Below are 26,672 nucleotides of genomic sequence, written 5' to 3'. Positions count from 1 at the left end.
GGGTCCCACAATACAGTGACAAATGTCACTCAGATGTGGTATGAGCTCAGCATCATTGAGAGACAAGCCAGTTATTCCTTGAAGTCTGGAGTAATTTGTTTTGCTTTAAAAAAAAAAAAAAAGATTTATTTATTTATTATGTATACACATTCTGCTTGCATGTGTCCCTGCAGGCCAGAAGAGGGCACCAGATCTCATTATAGGTGGTTGTGAGCCACCATGTGGTTGCTGGAAATTGAACTCAGGACCTCTGAAAGAGCAGTCAGTGCTCTTAACCTCTGAACCATCTCTTAACCTCTGAGCCATCTCTCCAGCCTGCTTTTTTTTTTTTTTTTTTTTTTTTTTTAACAGAGTCTGGCTGGCCTGGAACTCACAGAGATCCACCCACCTCTGCCTCCCAAGTGCTGGGATTTAAAGGTGTGCGCCATCATGCCTGGCTGAAGTCTGGGGTAATTGTGGATTTACTTTTTTTTTTTTGGTTTTTTGAGACAGGGTTTCTCTGTGTAGTTTTGGTGCCTGTCCTAGATCTCACTTGTAGCCCAGGCTGGCCTCAAACTCACAGAGATCCACCTGGCTCTGCCTCCCGAGTGCTGGGATTAAAGGCGTGTGCCGCCACCACCGCCCGGCAGGCTCTCAACACACACACACAAGCAACTGGCCCGCCTGGAGAGGGCTCCTGGGTCCGTTTCCAGCACTCTTTGCATGAATTTTATTCTTGCTCGTGTCTTTACAGAAAACAGCACAGAAATTATGCTTTTAATACCTAAAAGTTACGACAGTTCAGTGTTTCAAACACCTCAATATCAGTTTTTTTCCTTTCCACACTATGTACATTATTTACATCTGTTAGGCTGGAATCTAGCATCTCAACCCGGTCAAGAAGATAAGAACTTGGAAGCAGGAACGTTCTATGAAGAAGAGGAACGTTCTATGAAGAAGAAACCAACCGTCAAAACAGATTTAAAATCGCCACTCAGTGTCTCTGGCCTTCCTCGTGAAGCAGCCCCGGCCCAGGTGGCTGGGGTGCCAAACTTCACAGGGTGAAGGGGGTCTTGTGGTCGGCCTGGGAATCCAGGAGCGGAGGACTCCGTAAGGCTGTGTGCCCGGTGACCATTATGAAGACGGGAGAGGGACGTCTGCCGAGAGGCCATCAGTGTGGACAGCTCTCCTCCTCTGCAGGCAGGAGTCCCCCAGTCCAGCATGGCTCCTCACCTATGGCCACGCTCCCGGGCACACAGCTGGCACGAAGCTTGAGTGCCTGCAGCTTGGTGTAGGTTTTCACCGGCCGCCTGCCTTGCTTTCCTTTGAGGTTCCCCCTCCACCTTCCTGACCACACACCCTTGATGCATATGGCTAGCCCAGGCCTGCTTTAGGTTTGGCCTTTTAGGAACGCCTAGGTCAAGGTGAAGCCGGGTCGGTGGCTTTCAAGCTGCGCCATGTTCCTCCAAAGCAGGCACATGTGAACCGACAGGCTGCAACAGGTTCTCAACCTGTGGGTCACGGCCCCACCCTGATGTCGCATATCAAATATTTACATTACCGTTCACGACAGTTAGGAAGTGGCAACAAAATCACTTTATGGTTGGGGGGGGTCACCACCACACGAGGGACTGTATTGAAGGGGCACAGCACTAGGAAGGTTGAAGACCACTGGTCTGTAAGACGCTGTAGCAGAAGGGAGCCTTAAACAGCAGGTCGACGTCATGGGCAGAAGAGTCAGAACGCTTCAGAAACCCAGGCCCCGGGGGGTGCCAGAGCTCTGGGTGAGGGTTTGAGCTCCACAGCAGTACAGTGAGCCACAGCGTTGGTGAGAAGTGTCCCCTCCCTCAGGGTGTAGGGCCTGTACACCTGTGGTGTTGCCCACTTCTGCAAAGGAGGAACCTATAGGGCAGGCTGGGTGTGAGCAAGGGCCTGAGGATGGGCCACAGCATGGCATGGGGCGGCGCGGGACTGAGACTTTGCCCTGTTTAGTCTGGCTTCCCGCCATCAGTGGGGAGGGCAGACGATGCAGAGGTGACCCATGGACCAGCAGAGCAACAATATTCACACAGCAGAACCCCAGGTCCAGGCCTGCGAGGAGAAGGAACAGATGGAGAGGGAGCGGACCTGCCGAGTCCTGGGGGGCTCGGGACACCAGAGCTGGTGTGCGGGTCCGGGTCACAGCTGTGTCAGGCCGTGGGCTTGGAGCAACAGGCTTCGGGCATGGGCTGGTGGAATCCATGAGGGGCGTGAGCTGCAAAGGGAGACTGGAGGGAACAGAGAGTGAGGGGTAGGCTTGGACAACCAAGAGTCACCAAGGAAGGATGGAGTGGCGGCAGGACCTTGATGCTGGGGTGCCGAGAAGGTTCCAGAGGCAGGCTGTGAGGATGAGCAAGAGGAAGATGAAGTCAGGAGCCAGTCCAGGATGTCTCAGCATGGTCCAGAGCTGTGGCCAGAACCGGCCTGTGTCTAGAGTTGATGGGGTAATCAAGGGCCTGTGGTGTAGGGAGGAGAAGCCAGGCCTGGCCTGACCTCGGAGACGATTCCCTGCACCACAGGCCCCGAGAGGAGCAGAGTCTCAGCGTGCCAGAGCCAGCTCCTCTCGACCTAAGCCATGTCCTCCAGCTGTGGTGGGCTGAGCTTCTCTGCTGGCCTGTCTTCGTCCATGGCTTCCTCCTCTTCCGGCTTCTCCGCGTTCCTGGCCGGGCCGTCGGGCCCCGATACAGTCCCCAGGACCTTGGTGCTGTGCTCCTGGGCTTTGGCTCGGAGGGCCGCAATGCTGTTCTCCCTCAGTTCCTCCTGGGAGATGGCTGCCTGGGCATCCGGGCCCCGTTCCTCCTGCTCCATCTTGTCAAGCTTGGGCAGCGTCTGCCGTTCCGCCTCAGGCTTCCTTCCCGACTCAGCTGCTGCCTCCAGCGACTTTTTGTGCATCCCTAAAAAGAATTGTTGGTATTCGGGTTTAGAAAAGCGTCTGGGAAAGCCATCTTGAACTGAAAACGGCAAAGATAGAGAGAGGCCAGAATTAAGGAGGAGCAGAGAAGCCGTTCTTCACATTCCACAGTCAAGTCCCACAACTGGACCAAGGTCTGGGGTGGGAGGGGGCCTGCTGGGGGTAGGTAGAATTTCAGGCCACCAGCCGGGGACCAGGCCGTCAGCAGAGTCCTCTCCACCAGACCCTCAGGCTTGAGGACAGCCCCAACCTGTCCTGTCCCTTCAAGGCATCTCCCCTAGCCCTTTGTCAAAGGATTCCAGGTTTTAGGACCCCCAAGACAAGCTGATGCCTAGATGGTAGTTGAGAGCTGGCAGATGGGGAGGTTTGGGGCAAAGAAGTTCTTGGGCAGAACTAGAGAGGTGGCCCAAGGGACATAGGAGTCCCCTTAACCCACGAAGGGAGATATTTCGTTCACTGTAAGCCCATTCTCAGTCAGGGAGAAAGGAGTACAGACTCAGGGAAAAGGCCACATCCTCCTCACAGGACAAAAGAAGCCAGTGACTCCAGAATGGGAGTCTGGACACCCGGGACGTAGGTGCAAAGGATGGCCCCGGAAAGATGGGATCGTCTGCTTGGAAGACCTCTCTCCCATTGGTCCACTGTGCCCTAGGTCTCCCTGCCCAGTGCTCAGTTCCTGCCCCCAGGGAGCCCCGCTCTCCTCACCACCGGGGCAGGGCCCCAAGGAGGGCGCGGGCTCTTACCCAGCAGCCACGGGGCACAGGAGTCCATGATGCCATCCTTGGCGGACTTGAGGATGGACTCCGGCAGGGGGATGGAGTGCCGCACCATGGCCCCGTAGAGCCCGTACTCAGCCATGACGCTGCTCCGGCCCCAACACTTCTCCCTCTTCCTCCACTTGGCTCTGCGGTTCTGGAACCACACCTGGCAGTGCAGAGAAATGATCAGAGCTATGCTCTGAGGAACTCCAGGCCCAAGGCCCTGACCCCTGTCTGCCTCAGGGGGTTCTTAGCCCAGCTCCCCTATCCCACGGAGTCCCCGAGGTATCTCCGACTCGGGGAGGGTGACATTAAGACTTGAGATGACCATGGGCAAAATGGATCCATTTGTTGTTTTAAATCAAAGCCGTTCTGGGGAGATCGGCTTGGAACACTTCCAGACAAGGCCCTGCAGGTCGGCAGCATCCAGTAATGGTCCTCAGTTTGCAGCTACGATGTCCACGCGAATGTGAAGGATCTTGGGGATGCTCACACCTGCAGTGTACAGATATGTCTTGCCTCCTGACATCGAAGCAGGATTTGGTCTCATCTATGAAGTTCTGGCTCGAGTACCACACAATCCAATTTACATAAAAATATAAAAGCCAGCCCAGGCAGTGCTGATGTGTGCCTTTAATCCTAGCATGTAAGAGGCACAGGCAGGTGGATCTCTGTGAGTTCAAGGCCAGCCTGATCTACAGAATGAATTCCAGGACAGCCAAGGCTACACAGAGAAACTCTGTCTCAATGAGCCCCTCCCCCGAAAAGCCTAATGTGGTGATATTTTAACTGCACTGAAATGTGATTTTATTTGAATGTTAATAAATAAAGTTTGCCTGGAGATCAGAGGTCATAACGAGCCAGGAACAGCAGTCAGGCGGTGGTAGCCCATGCCCTTAATCACATGGCAGGCAGTCTCTGTGTGGTCAAGGACACAGCCAAGAGTGGTGACCCTTGAGTCTTGAGTCCCAGTACCAACCATAGAGACCTGGAGGTCTGTATAGACAGGCAGTGACAAGGAAGTCATGTGGCTGGACTTAGAGCCACTGAGAAGGCAGAACAGAAAAGCAATAAAAAACACAAGTCACACAGGAAGAAGGTCTCTCTCTAAGGGGAAGCGACAGCAGTGAGTGGCAAGCTAAAGGGAGTCGTGGATCTTGCTCTGATCTCTTTGGCTATTGCCTCTGTATTTGGCTCTGTGTTTCTTTTTTTTTTTTAATTAATTAATTTATTTTTTAATGTATACAGCATGTATGACTGTAGGCCAGAAGGGGGCACCAGATCTCATTACGGATGGTTGTGAGCCACCATGTGGTTGCTGAGAATTGAACTCAGGACCTCTGGAAGAGGAGTCAGTGCTCTTAACCTCCGAGCCATCTCTCCAGCCCAGCTCTGTGTTTCTTATTCAATAAGACTGTTTAGAAATTCGTCTGCAGCCTAAACCTTACCATATTTTAATTAAGTTTACAGTTTTGTGTTGGGTGACATTCATAGCTGTCCAACCCACAGGCCATGCCTGTAACAGACCCTCTGGTTTGCAAAAAGACAAATTCCAGGAACACTGGCTTTTCTTCCAGAGGCCCCAGGTTTGATTCTCAGCACCCACATGAGTTCACAGCCTTCTGTAACTCCAGTTCTAGGGGTCTGACACCCTATTCTGGCCTTTGCAGGTACCAGGCACACAAGAAGTACATGGAGGTACACACAGGCAAAACACCCATACACATTAAATGAATTAAGATTTTTTTTTTTTGAGACAGGGTTTCTCTGTATAACGGTTCTGGCAGATTTTCTTTTTTCTTTTTTCTTTTTTTTAAGAGCAAATTCCCTAGCCCTGTTATCTGCCACCATCTGGGGAGAGTACAAGAGTGTGAGTCTGTGGAGCCCAGAAGAGTGGGTCCATTTGGAGGCCCCCTGCCCCGTGTCTGCGGTCTGGCAGCAGACTCAGCACTCATCTGCCATATTTTCCTGACCTCTCCCGGCTGAGCGACCGTAGCCTCCCACATGCTTCGCTGCCCATCACTTTGATTTCAGGCCTAACTTTGAATGGGATTTTGGAAAGGTGGGTGACATTGCCCGGTCAGGTAAGGAACTTGACGTTCTCTATCTAGAGCATTAGGGCAGGGAAGAGTAGGGACCCAACAGAGGGATGGGTAGGTGTCATCCTAGAGATGGACTATTTGGCCCCAGAGTTGATTGGTAGGGGCTGAATATGAATAACACTGGGGGTGTCAGCAGCAGCACCATCACCATCATCATCATCATCATCATCATCATCATCATCTGCAGGGCTGGGGGTGGAACCCAGGGCTTGCCCATGCTAGGCAATCACTCTATCACTGAACTACATCCCCAATCCCACTGCAGCTTCCAGGAGGAAATCCACACATTCAGCCGACCAGGATGTCTCCATGTCCCCCCAGCAGCCCTCCTGAGACCAGCTGCTGACAGAACCCAGAGTTTCGCTACCCTTGTCCTTGGATGCTCTCTGGGAAACTGGTAGTCCTAGAAGGCCCCAGGCACCTCTGGTCCCAATTTGACCGCAGGGTAAGAAACTGGGAGCAGAAAACCAGCTTCCCCAGCGGGCGCTTTCCATCCACTCGCCTCTGGCGCCCCCCGCCCTTCCCTGCGGACCCCTCCCCCGCCCTGGGCGGCCAAGGTATCAGCTTTTGATGAAAAATTGCTCCTGCTCTATTCAGGAGGCGGCAAAAGAAGAGTCACCCCCAGGGGCAGCCCTGGGCTGATTGAAAAATAAGTTAATTTCAGTTTGAATCGATGGGCCTCAGGCACTGAAATATCACGGGAAATTAAAGCGGCTTCTCTCCCGGGAGCCACGGCATTGACCCGCACTAATTAATGCTGGGGAGGCAGTGATCGCCTCACCGTGAGCTGCTCCCCCTCCCCGGGGGACCCCAAACACTTCTCATTTAACTAATTAGACGGGGAAAATTGGGTGTTAATTTGTTTAGGATTTTTCCCCCTCTTCCCTTCGGCAGCTCCCTCCCCGGCCCCCGCCCGGTGCGGGGGCGCGGAAATGAATGCGGGGCTCGCCGGCAGATGGCTGCCCCGGTCACTCTGCAATCTTCTCCGACTTGATTGCTTGATTAGGTCGTTAGCACATTAAAAAAAAAAAATTGCTTGCCGTCTGGCGCTGGCGTGATGAGTGGGACGCGCGGCAGCGCCTGGGTAATTTATCTTTTTATACGGCAAAGAATTTGATTTCAATCTGCAGATATATGGGGCGCCTTTGACACCTGTTTAACTTCGCGCCGCTGACAGCTTAACCCTTTTGCTGCCTGGGCAGCTGGGAGCCAAGGCTGGGACGCGGGGCTCCGCGAGGCCGCGCTCACTGGCGTTCCCCGCCTTCGCCGCCAGGTGGCGCAGAGAGCGCGGATCGTCCCCCTAGCCGCATAGTCCGGTATAGGGCCGGCCACAGCCAGCAGGGGGCGCTCCTGGTACTACCCATCCAGTTAGGTGAGCCACAGGGATGCTCTCTTCCCCCTGGTTAACCACCTTAAGTTAACCCATATAGCCATGTTTGGGGACCTCTTCCTTTGCAAATAATCAGGAGCCTCTAGAAACAGGAAAGGGCCGGATGCAGTGGTGCACACCTTTAATCCCAGCCCTGGGGAGGAGGCGGCAGGTGGATCTCGGTGAGTTTGAGGCCGTTCCAGTCTACAGAGTGAGTTCTAGGCCAGCCATGGCTACACAGTGAGCCTCTCTCAAAAATAAATAAATAGAGATAAAATCAAAATGAGAACACCACTGCCTCAGAAGCTGTGATTCTCCCCCGCCCTCGCAGTGACCAAAAGCTTTAGAGCGCCACTGCTGGACTCTTCCTGGATGGCCGCACCAGCCAGAGAACCACACCTTTGCCACGCACCACCTGTTGGAATCTGTAGCTTCTGTTTAGATCTGGGGAGCAAAGATACAAGCCCTCCTCCTGGCACCCCAACGCTTTGGGGAGCTCAGGGGGAAAGAGTTCATATAAAATGATGGCCACTAGGGGCTGGAGGTTAAGAGCACTGGCTATTCTTCCAGAGGCCCTGAGTTCAATTCCCAGCAACCACACGGTGGCTCACAACTGTCTACAGTGAGATCTGGCGCCCTCTTCTGGTGTGCAGCTGTACACGCAGGTGTAACCCTGTCTACATAATAATTTTTTTTTTTTTTTTAAAAGGTGATGGCCACTAGACGGCTGGCCTCTGTGCATCAGAGTCAGGAGCCATGAAGATGGCCTGCTTGTCCTGCCTTGGCCTCACTCTGTGTTTAGGTCCTCCCCAAGGCTGTCTGCCTGTTTTCCAGGGTGTCTGCCCACTGTCTGCCCTATCTGGTATGAGGTTTTTCTTCGGCTCCTCTTGTTCCACCTCCCATCTATACAAGCTTGGTCCCTGTCTACAAAGTACCCATTTGTTCCAGGCTTCCTTCTTCCGACAGAGGCAAAATCTAAAAGGATTAACCTGTATGCAAGTATAAGTGACTTCCGGTTTCCTCGACCCCCCTCAGACCAGACAGTGTATAACAGATGGTGACAGATCCCACTCACCAAAAATATGAATGGAGACAAGCCATATGCCCCCAGGCCAGGAGGTGGCCAGTCCAGCAGGACCTTTGAAAGTCATTGAGGTCATAAGTCCTTAAACAGGATCCCTGCAGCCAGAGAATATCTGGGATTTTAGAAACTATATGTAGCCTGGACTGGAGAGGTGATTAGTAGTAGTTAAAGAGCATGTGCCCCTTCAGAGGACCTGAGTTCAGTTCTCATCAGCACCCACGTTAGATGGCTCACAACCTCCTATAATTCTAGCTACAGAGGTAACCAATGCTCTTTTGCAGCCTATCCAGGCACCGGCGCACACAGAAATAAAAACAATCCTTGAAGAAAGTATATGTAGCCGGTCATGAGGGCACAGACCTGCAATCCCAGCACTTGGGAGGTAGAGGCAAAGAGATGAGGAGTTCAAGGCCAGACTCGGTTACAGAGGAAGCGTAAGACCAGCCTGGGTCAAATAAGACCTTGCTTGAAAACTTGAGAAGGAAGGAAGGATACATATAGCACATGTTAATGCCACTCTGCCCCCTGAGCACCACATCATCGTGTCCACCAGCCTCAGTTTCTGCAGCCAAACTCACCCACACTAAGAGACGTGTAAACTACACAAGGTCTGCTCTGCTTTTGCCACTAAGTGAGTTTTGATGCTAAAATCATTAAAGACCTTCCATTTTCAGCACAGTTTGGATTGAGGGATTCTGGAGAAGGCATTGTGGAACGTGCAGATAACAAAACACTCCTGGCCGCCCTCCATGGCAGGTGTATCCCCTGGCTGGTCCAGAAGTGCTGGGGGTGGGGCAGGGTTGTCAGGTAGGAAGAACACGTTGGAACTAAAGAAGGGGTACAGACTTGCGGGTCCCTTCTGGGCTCATAAGCAGAACCCCCTTTCCTGGTTCTCCTCTGGCAAATGAATCACTAGTGTGGAGACCAGCTTTTGCTCGTGACGCTCTCTCCCAGGGGAGCATGCTGCCAGCTGGTAGCTCGAACCTGGACCCTCAGTTATGAGTTCCTGGAGTGCCTGGCTCTCTGCGAAGACCAGATGTGGCTCCAATTTACGGAGGAAACCTGGACAGCCAAAACGATTTTGTTTTAGGGCATTTGGCATCAAAACGAAAATTGCCTTGGAGGGAAGCGGATAAGGGATTAGTGAGCTTTGTTCATAGCTTTCCATCTCTTGTCTTGATGGGAGCAAGCAGCATGCATGCAGAGCTTAAAAGTCACTACACTTGGGGCTGGAGACATGGCTTGGAGGTTAAACGCACTGCCTGGCTTTTCCAGGGGACCCGGGTTCTAGTCCCAACACCCACGTGGTGGCTCATAACTGTCTATAACTTCAGGAGATCCAGAACCCTCTTCTGGCCTCTGTGGACACCAGGACCACGTGTGATGCACAGACGTACGTGCATGGAGGCAAAACACCCACCCACACAAATTAATTTAAAATCTTTTAAAAATCACTGCCCTTGATCTCAGCCAAAAACAGTCGAAACTGAGCGGTGCCGTGTGATCTCAGGTTCGCCAAACAAAAACTGCAATCGGCCTTCTGTGTCCACATCAGTGGGCTCAACAACCACGGACAAACATGTACAGGTGTGTGTGTGTGTGTGTGTGTGTGTGTGTGTGTGTGTGTGTGGTCTGTGAACTGCATGCATGTGCAAGCACTCATGTATGGACACGTGGGAGGTCAAGAGGTTGGTGTTAGCTGCCTTCCTTGATTGCACTCTACCTTGTTTTTTTGAGACAGGGTCTGTCACTGAGCCTGGAGCTCAACGACTGGCTAGACTGGCTGGCCAACGAACTCCATGCAATCCTGTCTCCACCTCTCAAAACTGGGATCGCAGCGGCACGCCCCACACCAGGCTCTTTACATGGGTCCTGGGGATGAGAACTCACATTTATTCCCACCGCAGACACTTTATCCACTGGGCCATCTCCCTAGCCCCCCTGGTACTTTGAGTGTGTGCTGTTTTCTCCAAAACAATACAGTGCAACAACTATTTACATAGAATTTACATCAAGTAGATATTATAATTAACAGATGATTGAAAGCAGACATGAGGATGTACACACATCATGTACAGATTCTACGCTTTCTTTTTTTTTGCCCTGGTAATAACAGAAGCCAGCGGCTAACACAGACTAGACATCACCATCTCTGTCACTCTATACTGGGGACTTAAGCATTCCCGAGGAGAAAGGCTAGAACTAAAGCCCCTTGGATAATGAAGGGCCCTTGTGCCTACATTTCAGGCTCATTTGAAGATTAAATAAAATTAGTGAAAGTGCCTAAAATCAGATGCTGTCATACAGACGGTGCTCGATCATTGCTGGCTATTATTACTTCAAAGGAGACACAGGAAATCAATGGGAGTCTGCCTAAAGCGCAGGTTAATCAATGGCAGCGTCACCTGTCCCTCTGACCCCCTACACTTATCCGTTAGCAAAGCTGGACTTACAGAAGACAGTGAGTGCAATCGAAGGCAGAGAGGGGAGAGCTAACTAACTTCCGGGCGATAATCTCCCTGCCCCACCTCGGGACGGAACCTGCGCCTTCCACACGCTTCATCATCAAGCCGCATGCCAACCCTAAGGCTTTCCTTTCTTCTTTAATGCAGCGAAGGCTCTTAGCTGCTGAGCCATCTTCAGGTTGGGCTTCCATGTTTGAATACAGACAGCCTCTAGTTTCCCTGTAGCGTCTGAAGATCCAAGCAGATCACGCTGAAACTCTATAGCCCAGGCTCAAATGGCAGCGGTCCTACGAAGCCTGTCCTGCCCAGAGCTGCTGCGGATGTGTCTGCATCTCAATGTGTCTACATTGGAGATCGCTGCTCCGTCTGCGGCTGCCGCCGAGACCAAGGCACATCCACTCACCCCCGAGAGCTTCCTGCTTCTCAAATGCCCTGTTACCACCCACTGGCAAGATTGTCGGGGAACGTTAAATAAAATAGCATGTAGGGAAATGCCTGGCATGTAGCAAGAACTCGAAGGAACCAGCCCGACACTTGATGGAGTCTGTGGACCTCAGTGCTACGTGAGGAGGCCTCTTTCCGGCACCAGCTTTAGGGTCACAGAAAGGGGCCCTCCTCCTGCTTCCCACCCTGCAGAGGTCATGGCAGCCTCTTTCCATTTGACTCTTGGTTCTGAGAATCCCCCAAGAATTCCTGGAGTTTCCTGATTCTACTTCCTAAAAAAAAAAAATTGCCCCTCTATCGTGGAAATCTGGTCCCAGGAGCAGAGGCCGGTCTTACAGGGAGCCTGACAAAGGTCTCAAAGTGACACAAATGGCCACCAGGTTTGGAGTCCTCAGCAAAGGCTAGCAGGGAGGCTTTGGGGCTTTGGGAAGGAGCCTGGGTTTCCAGGTGCACATCCCCTCAGAGGAGTTGCCCAGCAGTCTCAGGAAGCCCAGCCCGCGTCCAGGCGGCCTCCAGCTGTTGGCAGCTGGTATAGTTGTCTCTCCAGCCGGCAGAGGGCACCTGTGCCTCCCAGGTGAACAGCCCAAGGACGGCCTCCTCACCGGAGGGCTGCTCCTGCTGCTTCAGGGCACACAGCAAACAGGCCACCTTGCAGCTCTAGCAAGTCTTTCTCCCACTTCCTAAGTGACCAGTACCAGCAGCTGGAACTGCGCCCCAGGCCTCCTCTCGCTCCTAACTCCTCACATAGGTCCCACCTGCGGCCCCACCCCTGTATCCCCACAGGACAACATGCCCAGGGCTCCTCCCAGGATCACCCCTCTAAAGGTGACATTTTGCAGGAGAGACGCTGTTCCAATATTTGTCACCTTGTTACCCAGACTTTGCCTCTTGTTTGGTTTGTTTTAGATGGCACTCTGGTAGCTCAGGTTGGCCTTGAACTCCCCAGGAAGCTGAGGGTAACCTCGAACTCCTGATCCTCTGTCTCTATGTACCAAATGCTGCCATTAAAGGCATGAGCTACCACACCCTGCAAGTTTTGCTTTTTTTTTTTTTTTTTTTTTTTGAGACAAGTTCTTGCTATGTAGCCCAGGCTGGCTTCAAACAATCCTGCTTTATTTTTGTTGTGTTGTTTTGTTTTGTTTTCAAGACAAGATTTCTCTGTGTAACAGTCCTGGCTGTCCTGGAACTCTCTTTGTAGACCAGACTGGCCTCGAACTCACAGAGATCTGCCTGCCTCTGCCACCTGAATGCTGGGATTAAAGGCGTGCGCCTCAATGGCCTGGCCCTGTTTTGTTTTTTAAGTTTTTTTTTTTTTTATGTGTACCTGTGAGTGCCTGTGTGTGTGTGTGTGTGTGTGTGTGTGTGTGTGTGTGGTATGTCCCTCGAGGTCACAAGATGCCAGAAGAGGAGGTTGGATTCCCTGAAACTAAAGTAACCGGCAGTTATGAGCCATCATGTGGGTGCTGGGAACTGAACCTGGGTCCTCTGGAAGAGCAGCAAGCGCTCTTAACTGCTGAGCCCTCTCTCCAGGCTCCTGGCTTGTTTTCACTGTTGCTGATTGAGACCAGGTCTCATGTCATTCCTGGATGGCCTCAAACTCACGATGTAGCTGAGGATGACCTTGAACTTCTGACCATCCTGCCTCTATCTGCCCAGTGCTAGGATTACAGTCACAGCCCCCACCCCCCAGGCCTGGTTTATGTGATGCTGGGAATTGAACCCAGGCCTGTGCAGATTAGGCAAGCACTTGGCCAACTGAGCAGCATTTCCAACCCAAGGCTTTAAACCCTGTCTTCTGGCCTCAGCCTCCCAAGTGCCTAGCTTGTAGTCATGACCACCACGTCTAGTTGCCTGCCTTCCAGGCTTGTTACGTGCCTTTATGTCTGGCTTTATGGCCATGTGGCAGCATCCATCACATTCACCCAGCCTCTTCTCTGATTCAAAGCTGATGAATTTGGGATTGTTGTTAACATGATCTAACATGTTGCTAACATGGCCACATAGCATTGTGTGTGTGTGTGTGTGTGTGTGTGTGTGTGTGTGTGTGTGTTTAGGGGTTAATTTGTTTTGAGATAGGATCTCAGGTAGCCCAAACTAGACTCTTTTGTTTGTTTGTTTGAGACAGGGTTTCTCTGGGTAGCCCTGACTGTTCTGGAACTCACTCTGTAGACCAGGTTGGCCTCGAACTCAGAGATTTGCTGGGATTAAAGGTGTGTGCCACAATGCCTGGCTTTTTTTTCTCCTTTGAAACAGAGTCTCAGTATATATGGCTAATCTGAAACTTTCTATGGAGACCAAGCTGGCCTGGAACTCCCAGAGATCCACCTGCCTCTCTTCTGAGCCCTGGAATTAAGGTGTGTGGCACCACATCTTGATTTTGGGGGGCTTTTTGAGATGTAGAATGTAGCCATGGATGGGCTCTAACTCCTGGTTGTCATCCTCCCTTACAGCAATTTTTCTACCTCGGCCTGCTCAGTGCACGTAAATTTGTGACACCATATTTCAGCAGACTTCTTCCATGCCATCCAGCGTAAGGCTCCAAGATCAAGATTGTCATGGCCTTTGATGGCCACTAGGGGGCAGCTCGGCCCACATTTCTAGAACTCCGAAAGCAGCGTCTTTCTGTCTACCAGGACACCTTCTTTCCTTCTCCACCCACACTACACTACCTTCCACGTCCTTTAACCCTCTTACAGTTCTATCCTACGCCCAAGACTTGGTGTTCTTACACCAGCTGCGCACAGAAGCCACCACCCGGAGAGATTTGAAACACAGACGCCAAGGTCTACTCCAGACCAATTCAATCTGGATTGGTGGGCCTAGGGGTGCCACAAGGGTATTCTAAAAAGGTGTCTGTGAATGCACGAGGCCCTGAGTTCAATTCCCAGCACTGTAAAAAAATAATAATAATAAACAAGGAAATGGAGACATGACTCCATAGTTAAGAGCATTGGTTGTTCTTATAGAAGACCTGGGTTCAGTTCCCAGCATCCACGTGGTGGCTCACAACCATCTGTCACTCCAGTTCCAGGGGATCCAATGCCCTCTATGACCTCCGGGGGCACCAGGCACACATGGCACACCGACCTACATGCAGGCAAAACACTTGTATACATAAAAGAAGCACTAATAAGCATTCCAAGCCAGGATCCTACAAACCCTTTCCCATCAGGACAGCTACCTTGAACTTCTGGAATAGAACTTCAAGGATGGGGTGAACAGTCTCACTGTGTTTCCAAGGCTGGCCTTGACAATGGAATCCAGGATGTGATGAAACTCCAGCTCCTCCTGGCTTAACCTCCCAAATGCTGGGATCACAGACCGGCCACCATGCTTAGCCTCAACCATGCCTGTTCTAAAGTGGTCTCCAGTCAAGGGAATGTTAGAAGTGTTAGGTGGGTACGGTGATACATCCCTAATATCCCCAGCACTGAGGAGGGGAGGCGAGAGGATTTCACGTTCCAGGCCAGCTTGGGCTACATAGCAAGACCAGGTCCAAAAACATAATAATAATAATAATAATAATGCCAAAGTGGAATAATGCTAGCCAGGTAATCCATACTCACCTTTCCCACACAGGAGTTGCTAAGAGCAGTGTGAGACTGTATCTATCCACTTTGCATATTTGCTTTTCGCTAACAAGGTATCTTTTGTTAAGAACAATAACAGAGTAATCAATTAAGAGAATAAAAGCCAGAACTGGTACAGCCCTTGCCTATAATCCTAGCACTTGGGAGGTTGAGGCAGGAGGATTGCTGAGGCTGGTTGGTTGCCAGTCTAGCTCCAAATTCAGGGAAAGCCCCTGTCTGGAGGAAATAAGACATGGAGCGGGTGGTAGGATGGGCCATCTAACCTTCCCCTCTGGTCTCTGGGAACACGCCGAAGCGCATGCACCACACCCCACACGCATCTATACCACAAGTGCACTCCGACACACACAAAAACTGAAAATAAAAATTAGATTTTAAAGAAGAAAAATTGTGTATTTTAAAAGAGGGCCAAAGGGGGCTGGAGAGTTGGCTCAGTGGCTAAGAGGACCGGCTGCTCTTGCAGAGGACCCGGGTTCAGTTCCCAGCACCCACATGGTGGCTCATAACTGCCTGTACCTCCAGTTCCAGGGGATCCGACGCCCTCCTTTGGCTTCTGCAGACACTGTGCATACAGTTAAACACATAAGAAAAATTAAAGACCAATCTGAAAAAACCCCACAGGGCCAGGGATCTGTGAAGCTCAATGGTAATACGCTTGGCCAAACACGGGCATGGCCCAAGGTTCCATCCCTAGCACCAAAACCAAAACCAAAGACCCCAAAACCATGTATATAGCCCTCTCTTATAGTGCTAGTAACCTGTAACCTCAGAGAAAATAAAATCAGTCTGGAAATCCATTTCCCCTTCCCCAGGACTGACATCTTGAAGAGGCTTCCAGATCATATATTCTAAATTTGATACATAAAGAGAACCGTGTGGACAAATCTGTTGTGGTGACTTAGAACCTTTTCTATCCCCAATGTGCCCCACATCACTACATCCCCAGCCCAGAGCTGCCCACTGAGGCCTGGCTCACTCACGGCCATTTACCCTAGTTTGAACAGATAGTGTCATTTCATCTCATGGGATAGCAGTAAAACTGGGCTCTGAATCCTAGCCTCTTATCAACTTTACCTTTCAGCCTCAGTTTCTTCATCCAGGAAATGGGTATGAAATCAACACCAGACTCATCTGGTGCTGAAGGATGAAGTGCCAGACACTGACCGCCGAGGGCAGTGGTGAGTATTCAGTAAAGGCCCCAGATCACAACACCTTCAGCAAGGTAGAATTTGGGGAAATGTTATTTTTACAAACGAGTCGTAAGAGGCTCAGCCTGTGACTTTGCTGACAATGAAACAAAGAAGGAAGTAGGTATGCCTAGCTGTCACGTGTGTGCTGCGGGTTGTCATTAGACTGGGCGGGAAGCCTCAGCCATACCGTGAGTTGACTTGGCTTCTCGGATGAGCAGGGGCTCAGCTTCCCAACCGTCTGCTTAGGGCTGTTAAACTCTCCTTAGCCTGGCAGCCTAGAGCCTGGTGACAGCCGGTGATCGTGACAGCGCTGCTCCTGTTCCGGCAGCTCAGGGGTAGGGTGCTGGGCGAGTGTGCAGGAGGACCTGGTTCTACTCCACGCCACCACCATCACCAAAACCAAAACCAATCATTGTTCCATTTGACCTGTAGACCCCTGATTCTAAGGACTCATCTCTCTCTCTCTCTCTCTCTCTCTCTCTCTCTCTCTCTCTCTCTCTCTCTCTCTCTCTCTCTCTCTTTCTCTCTCTCTCTCTCTCTCTCTCTCTCTCTCTCTCTCTCTCTCTCTCTCTCTCTCTCTCTCTCTCTCTCTCTCTCTCTCTCTCTCTCTCACACACACACACACACACACACAGCCTACTGCTGACTCAATGTTGGAGCAGGCTGTACTCATGTGCTAGCAACCCATCTTCACATACCTTAGTCCCACCTGTCAGCATGCCCGGACCCCACTGCTAACTCAAATCTCCTTCGTTCTTCCAGATTTGGGTTCAGCTTCTTCAAACCCAAGAAGCCCAAGGCAGAGGGTGCGTTTTCAGACCCACGTCCCAGCCTTACGATAGCTTAGCTACGGAGCACAGGAAGCTGTCGACTGTCATTTCCCAGTTCTCTGGGAAAAGTGGGAAGCCACTGGTCTCTACCCTGCCACTTGTCACCAAGGCTTCATGAGAGCGGAGCTGACTCTGAGTGAGCAGGGACACGTGTCCCTCACGGCTCTGAACTCTGTTCACATTCAGCCTGTTGGATCTGCGCAAGGCGTGGGGTATGTGCACCCTAATCCCACGAGTACAAGGAGACTCTGGGAGGAGACGCCTGGCTGCGAGCCCAGGGCTCTGGCTCTGGAATCAGTGCCACCAGCCCCTGCCTCACCTTGCTTTGCCCGTACACACCCTTGGCACATGACAACCTCTCTGAAATACCTGGGTTTGTTACCAATACACATCAAGACCTTTCCTAAACCACTGGGTTAAGTTGGGGGGCAAGACCACTTAATCACTCACAAACTCCTGTAGGGGGCAGCACTTAGCTACGTGGTGCCCAGAAGACTGGCAAGACTCTGGTCTCATCTCTCCTCTATCCACCCATGCATAGTCAGTCAGCCGTCACAGGACCAGGTAGGCTCTCTACTCCCCACCCCTCCCCGTGCTGGCTATGGTGACTTTGAACCCCTCCCAACAGACAACCTCCAGGTGACTTAATGAGCTAGCCTGGGCCTGCTGGGAGCATTTACAGGGCAGTTACAGGGGAGGTTCCGGCTTCCCACAGCCCTGCCCACCACACCGCGGCTCAACAGAGATCAGACAGCCCACTAGAGAGACCGCCGGCTCCTTCTCACTAAAGAGCCGTGCAGACCGGGGCCTGTCAGCAATGGCCTCCAAGCCGCCCGGAATGGCCAGCCTGATGCTAATGAAGGCCGGAAGGAGAAGGCTAGCAAACCAGGCCTCGGTTTACAGGGTACACCGCCACCCCATGCACGTGTGTGTGCACATACACACACACAGTTCAGAGGCAACACCCACCCAGCTCTCCCCCACCAGAACTCAACTGGGTGAGAATCAACATTCCCAGGTCTCCACAGATAAGCGTAAGCTGCTTATGGATAATTGAGCTTATTGTTCGTGTCAATGTCTAAAGCCTGGAGCTGAAATTCTGAATTGATTTCTAGTGAAAGGAAATCTCTCTCTCTCTCTCTCTCTCTCTCTCTCTCTCTCTCTCTCTCTCTCTCTTTTCTGAGACAGGGTTTCTCTGTGTAGTTTTGCGCCTTTCCTGGATCTCGCTCTGTAGCCCAGGCTGGCCTCGAACTCAGAGATCCGCCTGCCTCTGCTTCCCGAGTGCTGGGATTAAAGGCGTGCGCCACCACTGCCCGGCTCATTTTCATTCTCTGGTTCTCTAGTCGGAACAACCCATAACCCCCGCTTCCTTCTCTAGCACATCTGGGATGCTCCCCTCCGCCAAGTACCTGCTGACAGAAAGAACCTCCAGTGGAGACAGAGAGGCAGATGCTGGGCAGGCAACAGCACCAGGAAGTCAGGACCTGATCTCCACACCCCCCAACACCCATGCCCCCCTCCCCACACCTCCACCCTATAACCCCCTCTCCACCAGTTCTGCAGCAGCAGGAATCCACTCTCCAGGCCTGCCTGGAGTAGCTTTCATTTAAGGCTAAGATGTACCTGGAATCAGTTCTGGAGATACTCCACCCATCCCACTCAATTCTCTGGCCTCAAGATGTTCCTATACCCTGGGGTTTCTGGGCTGGGCACACCAATCTAGAAAAGTGGCTGGTTATGCCACACAACCACCCAGGGGAGGAGGAGAGCCTTGGTGAGTCCCACTAGAGGGTATGTGTACCCAGTCACGTTCTGGGGGTCTGGGCCTGTCCAGGAAGAAGCACTGAACAGGAGCTGCACGTGGAAACAGCTGCCCCGTCAAGAGGGGAACACAGAGCTGCAGCTGGATGCAGTGGCCAGGAATAGGAAGTGAAGGGGAAGGGAGAGGAGGAGAAGCCGGCTAGGGTTAGAGGCAAAAGCCAGCTTCCTCTCTCAGCCACCTGGTCCTACCTCTGGTCTTAAAAGAGCCATGTGCTGCTGGGCGGTGGTGGCACACGCCTTTAATCCCAGCATTCGGGAGGCAGAGGCAGGCGGATCTTTGTGAGTTCAGGCCAGCCTGGTCTACAGAGCGAGATCCAGGAAAGGTGCAAAGCTACACAGAGGAAACCCTGTCTCGAAAAACCAAAAGGAAAAAAAAAAGAGAGAGAGAGAGAGAGAGAGCCACGTTGCTCTAATAGGCTCGCTCAGGAAGACCCTACCCCTATCAACGCTCTCTCTCATCATTAGGCCTCCTCACGGTCTCTACAATGTACTCTCAGGAAGCCTACCATCTGCATTTTGTTCGTTTGGATTTGGGGTTTGATTTGGTTTTTACTGGGAATAGAACTCAAGACCTCACTCAAACTAGGCAAAGCACGCCACCACCGAACTATATATATCCCCAGCCCAGGAAGCCTACATTTTAGAAGAGCAGGCAAGACTTATCTAGCAAGCGTCTTGTCCACCTATAGTTCACTTACGTGGTAGGTATTCAGCAAATACCTGTCCGCCTAATAGACTTGACTCAATGGTTTTTACTGAGGACAGGGTGATTGGCAAATGGTCCTTCCCCCAGGGAAGGACATAGACGTGTGAGGATGGGTACCTGCCCCTGGGGATATAGACGTCTCCAGGCGTCTCCAGGCAGCTGGAGGGGCTAGCCACTGTTACCTGTATCCTGTCTTCTGGCAGCTCCGTTTTCATGGCCAGCATCTCCCGGGCATAGACATCTGGGTAGTGGGCTTCATTGAATGCCTTCTCCAGCTCCTCTAGCTGGTAGGAAGTAAAGATTGTCCTGAGGGGAGCAAGATCAGAACTCAGAACCCTGGTACTGAAAGCACCTGCCTGCCCTGGAGAAGGCAGGATATCTCTCTCCTGTGCCTTGGTCACAATCAACTCCTCTCTCTCTCTCTCTCTCTCTCTCTCTCTCTCTCTCTCTCTCTCTCTCTCTCTCTCTCTCTCTCTCTCACACACACACACACACACACACACACACACACACACACTGACCCTCTAGCCTCTTCTCTATCCAGGGCAGAGGTCCCACATCATCCTGGTCATGGGCACACATTACTTTAGCTTCAGTGACATTTCATTCAGAATCTTTCTGGAAACACTCTGGGGGAAAAGTGCATTAAGAAGAAAATTCTAAGGTGGTGGTGGTGCTCGCCTTTAATCCCAGCACTCAGGAGGTAGAGCCAGGTGGGTCTCTGTGAGTTCCAGGCCAGCCTGGTCTACAGAGCGAGATCCAGGACAGGCTCAAACAAACAAACAAAAAATACAAAAAAAAGAAGAAGAAAATTCCAGAATATTAAATATTGAAAGTCATTCTTCCTCCCCCACAAGCCCAAAAGGAGGTCTCATCAGATGAATAAAGCCTTGGTCCACTGGACCTGCATCCTGAGCTCCTCCCCACCAGACAAATGTAAAGATTCTCCTTAAAGGCTAAAAGCAGCTTCACTTGGATAGTTTGTCCAGTGAGAACGGTGTCTCACACACCTCTGACCTCTCCCTCCTCCCTCCCCACCCCACCCAGGGCCCTCTCCACCTGTGCAGAGCACCACTACTACCCAGGCCCACCACACAGGGTCAATTGCTCACAGGTAAGTGCCAGGATGTACCATCCCCTCTCCTACCCCCAGAATGGTTCCCACTGACCCATTTTAAGAGATGATGAACTGTTAATCCCAGCACTCGGGAGACAGAGGCAGGCAGATCTCTGTGAGTTCAAGGCCAGCCTGGTCTACAGAGTGAGTTTCAGGACAGCCTGTGTAGAGAGACCTTGTCTCAAAAACAAAACAAAAAACAAAAAACCCAGACCAAACAAAACAAACCAACCAAACAAAACAAAACAAAAAAAATAACAACAAAAAGCTGACAAAAGCTATATTTTCTCACCCCAGGAAAATGGGCAAATAACAAGCCTCTGATACTAAGGCCTCCATAACCCTCCGTTTAGAGTAACCTAGGAACCACCCACCGACAGCTGCAAACTGTCTCCACAGATTTTATATTCGCTGCATTTACATGGTCTTTATCTAACACCCTCATGGACAACAGGTTTCTACAAAAAGAATTTGTACAAAGGGGGATGTCCCTTCTTGATCCTCCGAGATTTGGACCCTGGGGCCAGCACAGGGTTTATTTGTAGAATGTCGCCCTACTGTGCCCTCCCCTCTCCAGTGCGTAGAAAAAATGCACACATAAGCCCCCTTTCTTGAGCTAATATGGACTTCAGTATATCCAGGGATATTATACAGGGGGGTGGGGATTGTGCTCTTTATAAAAAATGACTAGTTTGCCTTTGAATTATTTTGTCTAGTCTCTTGGTGGCAACATGTGGAATTCTTATGTGCACAGAACGTTAATTCATAGGCTGGGTGTGGTAGTGATGCTTTTAATCCTAGTACAGAGGCAGAAGCAGGCAGATTTCTGTTAGTTAGAGGCCAGTCCAGTGTACATCAGGCTAGCCAGAACTACACAGTGAGATCCTGTCTCAAAACAAAACAAGCAAAGAAAGAAAGAAAAAAAGTTAATTCTTCAGGATTTTGAAGATCTGCAGCTCTCTGTTCTCTCCCAGGAAGGGAGCTGACTGTGGATGATTTAGAGTTTTTAAGGGCCTTTCTGTACTTGGAAGAGTCCCATTCGAAACAAAATGCGAGTGTAGTAGGGACCTGCCCTGTGCTCCTGCCATTGGAGGACGGGGCGGGAGGAACAGTGAGATCAAGGCCAGCTTGATCAACATAGTTCGGGCCAGTCAGGACTACACTGCCAGAAGACAAAACAAAACAAAACAAACTAAAAACTAAGAAAGAAGGAAAGACAGGCAGGCAGGCAGACAGACAGACGCAACCCTTAAATCCCTCAAGGCTCTCTCATTCCTGCCTCAGAGCTGGTCTTCCTATTGATAAGCACATACTCTTCAGGAGGGTCCCTTCCCCCACCCAGAGACCGCCAACTCTGCTCCTGACTGAGGTAGAGCCCAGGGTCTCTTGCTAGAGGATCTGCAGTTTCCCCAAGAACAAAATCCCGGAGGTGGGTCACCACTGCGCTGCATCCCTGGTCTACCCCCCCTTCCCCCCAGTTCTGCTGAAACTGGTTTGTTTCCTGAAGCCAATTCTCGTCGCAGGGCTCCAGGGGCTCTTCCTCAAAATCCCCAAAGACTGAATGAAGCTCAGGGAATATGCTTTGTTTTCTATGCCCCTCCCAACCCCCCCCCATTCTTTTTTCCGATTATCTGCTACCTTCATGCGCCAGAAAAAGACAGACACCCAGGGCGGCTAGTTCTCTGATGTTGGTGACCTGTTCTACCTGGCTCCCAACCCACCCAAACCCCAAATGTTTCTCTATCGGATGGGAACGAGGGACTTTAGGTACGGACTTAGAGCGCGGGCCACCTTGCTTGTTTCTATGTGGACAGCAAAGTGAGATGTCCTTTCCATTACTGCCAGAGTTTAGGGAATGCTCTTTCCAGGGCTCTCCAAGCCTAGGATAAGAGCAGACCCCCACCACCCCCACCACCACCACGTTGACCTTATCCCAGCACGGAAGATTCCTTTGGGGTCTGCCGGATCCCATAGGTAATGTTTTAATTAATATTTGTTGGATGGATTTTCAAAAAGACCAGTGACTGGACTAATAATTTTTTTCCGTTTAAAATAAACTGGGCTGGTAAACATTAAAGAAAAGGCACTTGCAGCCCAACCTTAGAGACATGGGTAGATTCCCCGGAACCCACAAAAAGGTGGAGAGAATCAACTCCACCTCTGAATTGTCCTCAGACCGATCACCAGGTACCTTTCCATGGCGTAAATGAGTGCCCTCACCGTCACCCCCCCCCCATTACATGCACACATAATAGTAACAAATACAAATTTACGAAAAGAATAAAACGAATTGAACTAAAGCCCCCCAGCTGCCCGAGGAGAATGAAAGGAGGTTCCCCCTGAGACCCGAGCTGAAGTTCACTTTCCCTTAAGCCAAAACCTGTTCCGAGGTCAGGAAAGAGAGTCAGTGATAACCTTTGGGGGTGGAGGAGGCTAGGGCAATTCAAGACGCAGAGAAGCACGGAGCGGAGCGGGGCGGCAGGGGAGAGGATGCAGAGACTGAGACCAAATTCGGGAGGGAAAAGAGGTTGCGATGGGACCACAGGCCAGAGAGAGCGGCAGCGGGGAACTAACTGTCCCTGGGGCCTCCCCTCTTGGGTTAGGACAGAGAGAAAAGTGAAGAAACTGGTCGGCTAGGGAGTGCAGGGACAGAGACCTGGGAACCGCGCTCCCAGAAACTCAGGTTGTTTGTTTGTTTGTTTGTTGTCTCTCTGGCCTGCCCTAGCTTAAAAAAATCGCCTGAGGATTTCCACCAGGAACGAATTAGTGTTGATGCTGAAATGAGCGAGAGTCGGACACCCCTCCCCTCCGGGGATGGGGTGGGGGTGGTGGAGGAGGGAGCATACTTCTTAGGATAGACCCATTGAATTTTTAACTTTGGACTCACAGCGTCTATTTAAATATATTTTGTTTCACACTAAAAATATGCGTATGTGTCTGCTTATTAGTACGTGCACGTGGTGCCCCAGGAGGCCAGAAGAATGCATGGATCCCCACGAGCTGACCAACTCTCCTTAGAATGTGCACCAATGCAGTCCACCCCACTCCGGTCTCCGCAGGTGCAACCAGATCGTTCGCTTTCTTCCCCATCTTCCAGACTAGGAAATTGAGGCTCACGGGAGGGTAGCGACCCTGCTCAATAGCACAAACGAGCCGAGGCCGAAAGCAAAGGGCCATCCGTGCAGCGGTCACTGGAGTTTGAAGGGGAACGATCGCAATAGAAAACTGGAGAGTTGACAGGGCCAGTGTAGGAGGAACCGGGCGCCCAGGGCCGAGCTTGCACGGACCCGGCTCCAGCGGGAGGTGGGTGTTTATCTGCTCTCCACCGGGTCTGGTGCTCTCAGACCCAGTCAGTGCAGGGATCTGGGGCCGCCGACGCCTCTCCAGCTCAGATCTGGTCCCAGCTGGTCTTTTCTTTCTCCAGCGCATGGAGAAAGCAGAAAAGGTGCGGCTGCCCGGGCTGACGCTCAGTCACCCTCAGCGGGTGCCAGGGCTGCCCCGAGGCAGGCTCCGGCGAACCACGCAGGTGTCTTTGGTGCAGCCCGGGCCCTCACATCTGCGATCCGCAGAGAACAAAATCTGGGTGACCCGGCCGGGGAAAAGGAAGCTGGGGATGGGAGCAGGAAAGAACTGTGCGGCCCTTACCTGTGTCGCCGCTTCTTGCGTTTCTTGGTCTGGTTTAAAGCCGATTTGGACATTTTTCGGTCGCTGGAGGAAACATCTTCGGAATCTGAAAAGCGAGCGGAGAGGCAGGAGGCGGAATGGGGAGTGCGCTCCGCAGAGCCGCAAAATAAGGTGAGGACCCCACCTTCTGCAGCCTGGGCGAGCCGCGCGGGCCTGTGGTCTCCAGCAAGCCCTCCGGGGCCTGGGCGACCGTCCCCATCCCTTAGCCCAGGCTGACCCTCCCCGGGTCTGCTTCTGAAACCACAGATTTTGAAAAAAATTCGTTGCAATAAAGACCAAGGCCCAGGCGCGCTGGCAGGCAGGGACGTGGGAGAATGAGGTAGGCACTGAGGATTTAGGGACCCGGGTTGGTACTCTTAGCTCTGCCCTGTCAAGTGCAAGTCCCAGGTCGAAAAGTTGACCCAAGGAATGGAGGCTTGTTGGAGGGGAGCTGGGACTCTGGAAAGGTCTGGAGACTGCGGGTTCGCTGCCTCCTTCGTGGCACCCACAAAATGTTTTTCTGTTCGAGTTCAGAGAGCCTGCGACGAACCACTTTGCGTTCTCCTTCTACACTTAATACATAATAAACAATGGCACGAAAAATCTAGGGAATTACTGAGAGCCGGCGAGCTAGAACACACCGCCAGGAAAGTGGCCCTGAAAGGGCGAGGGGGAACTCATCCAGGGTCCCTGATCCAGAGAAAAAATCAGGATCCAATCCAGGAGGCGCTTTGGTTGGATCTGTTGGATGCCCTTTGGCCGCCGATGTGGCTTTATTTTCCCAGTTCGTAGGGGCAAAGGAAATCGAACCTCAGCTAAGCAATACAGAGGTTTGGAACGGAGAAGAGGGGAGGAAAATGGGGGACAACTTTGGACACAGGGGCAAGAGCCAGGGCTGGCTTCTCTTTCCTGTCCCGCCAGCAACATCAGGCTTCAGGAGCGCAGGTCCTGCCCAAGGCCAGGGCACCGTGGAGCAGCAGAGCTGGGCCCCTCCAGCTACCTCCTTAGGAGATGATGCGACAAGGACTCAGCCACCCGGAGCCTAGCAGCCAGTAGGACCCCCAACCCAGAGATGGGATCGAGCGGGGCCAGGACACTAGTTCACAAGAACTGAGCAGGGGTTGGAAAAGCTGAATCTGAAAACCCTCTTGAGTCCGGGTCGCTGGCCCGGGGCCCTCTGACTCTAGGCCTGGGCTGAGATCCGTTGGCCTGTGCGAACTTTTCCTCCCGGGGGAGGTCGCGGCCGGCTGGCGAGAGCCGACGGCGCAGGCAGGGCTGCGGCTTTCCCAAGCAGTGTGGCAGGCGAGCAGCCTTGCCCTCACCTACCCGAGCTGGCCGTCTGGCTGGTGTCCAGCGGCCCCGACGCTCTGCCTAGTGGCTGCAAGTGGACGCTCTGCGGATCTGACAGCACTTCCAGAAAGGTGGGCTGCGCGTAGAAGCCGGGAAGTCCCCCGGGCCCCAGCAGCCCCATGCCGCCCACTCCCGCCGGGCTGAGCACCGAGCGCGCAGCCAGCAAGTGCCCAGGGGCCAGGCCGTCGAGGGCAGCCCGCGGGTGGGAGCTGGGAGGCTCCTTGTTCAAGCCTAGGATCTCCTGGATGCCGAACCCTGTGCACCTGGCCGGGGCGCCCCCCGAGGTACTCTTGGCCACTGTCTCGGATTTGGGCTTGCTCAGCGCTTCCCCCGTTTTCCCCGTCATCTCCCGGTTTCTTTGGAGGGGCTGAGGCCGCGGGTCTTTTGCTCCCCCAACCCCCCCGCCGGGCTACCCGCTTCGCGAAGTTGGTCCCAGGTGCCCCCTCCGGTGTCTAATGCTCTGGAGCCCCAAGGAGATTCCCTTTTTATCCAACCAGGCGGCTGCCCAAGTGGGGTCAGAGCTGAACAGCCAATCACCGGGGCCAGGAGCGATTAGGAATTCCAAAAAGCTGGCAGCTCCCGCCGCCACTGGCACCAAGGGGCCAGGGCGCTGCAGGCCCAAGTGTGGTGGGCTATGCAGGGTGCCTGCCCTTGGGCTAGATCTCCTGGATCCCGGGTGTGTGTGTGTGTGTGTGTGTGTGTGTGTGTGTGTGTGTTGGGGCGGAGGTGAAACGGCTAGATTTGAGGTTATTCCAAGAGGCACGGTGGATGGAGGCTTTGAGTTGTATAACCTGCCTGGGACCAGTCCCGGGGTTCGCTGGGACAGATGCCTGGTGTGGGGTTAGGGGGACGTTAGGATGGGCTGCAGATAGAGGATAGAGGTTAGGAGACCTCCCTCCCTTTACCTCAGGAGGCTCAAATAGACTCAGACATGGGACAAGAAAGGCTGGAGGGCCCTGAACTGTGTGGTGGGAATGGAGGGTGGGTGGGTAACCGGAACTGGCTTCGGCGTGGAGAGGGTGATGGGTGGGTAGGGACTTGTCTCCCCAGTACAGAAGAGCTGCTCAGAAAGCTGGGCCACCTTAGAGGCGGCAGGAACAGGATCAGACCGTAGGGGGAAAGAGGAACAGCCAGGATTTTCTTTGACAATAAATACGGGGGCTTCTCCCCTCCCCTTTCTCCCTAGCTCACCCTCCTCACCCAGCCTTTCTTTCCATTTCCTCCTGGGTTTTTCAAGATTTCAAGACAGAACCA

The 26,672-nt window shown here is 52.4% G+C and overlaps 1 protein-coding gene across 2 annotated transcripts; it reads right to left on the bottom strand.

Annotated features, from left to right (window-relative positions):
• Positions 1-1,956: 1,956 nt before the first annotated feature.
• Vsx2 (visual system homeobox 2) lies at positions 1,957-25,794 on the bottom strand. 2 transcript variants are annotated; one of them, XM_076551643.1, is made up of 5 exons: positions 25,395-25,794; positions 24,051-24,135; positions 19,471-19,594; positions 3,673-3,853; positions 1,957-2,969 (listed from the first exon to the last, which is right to left on the bottom strand). In XM_076551643.1, exons 1-5 carry the CDS (start codon positions 25,762-25,764, stop codon positions 2,587-2,589), a joined length of 1,143 nt encoding a protein of 380 aa, XP_076407758.1. In that variant the 5' UTR covers positions 25,765-25,794; the 3' UTR covers positions 1,957-2,586. The 2 variants fall into 2 exon arrangements, with proteins under 2 accessions (XP_076407758.1, XP_006982916.3); XM_006982854.3 differs by having other exon boundaries at positions 1,957-2,912.
• Between the last annotated feature and the right edge of the window lie 878 nt (positions 25,795-26,672).

This window comes from Peromyscus maniculatus, chromosome 14 (assembly GCF_049852395.1).
Source record: "Peromyscus maniculatus bairdii isolate BWxNUB_F1_BW_parent chromosome 14, HU_Pman_BW_mat_3.1, whole genome shotgun sequence".
Lineage (NCBI taxonomy): Eukaryota > Metazoa > Chordata > Mammalia > Rodentia > Cricetidae > Peromyscus > Peromyscus maniculatus.
The sequence above is the reverse complement of the archived record's forward strand: the minus strand, read 5'-3'. Positions and strand labels throughout refer to the sequence as shown.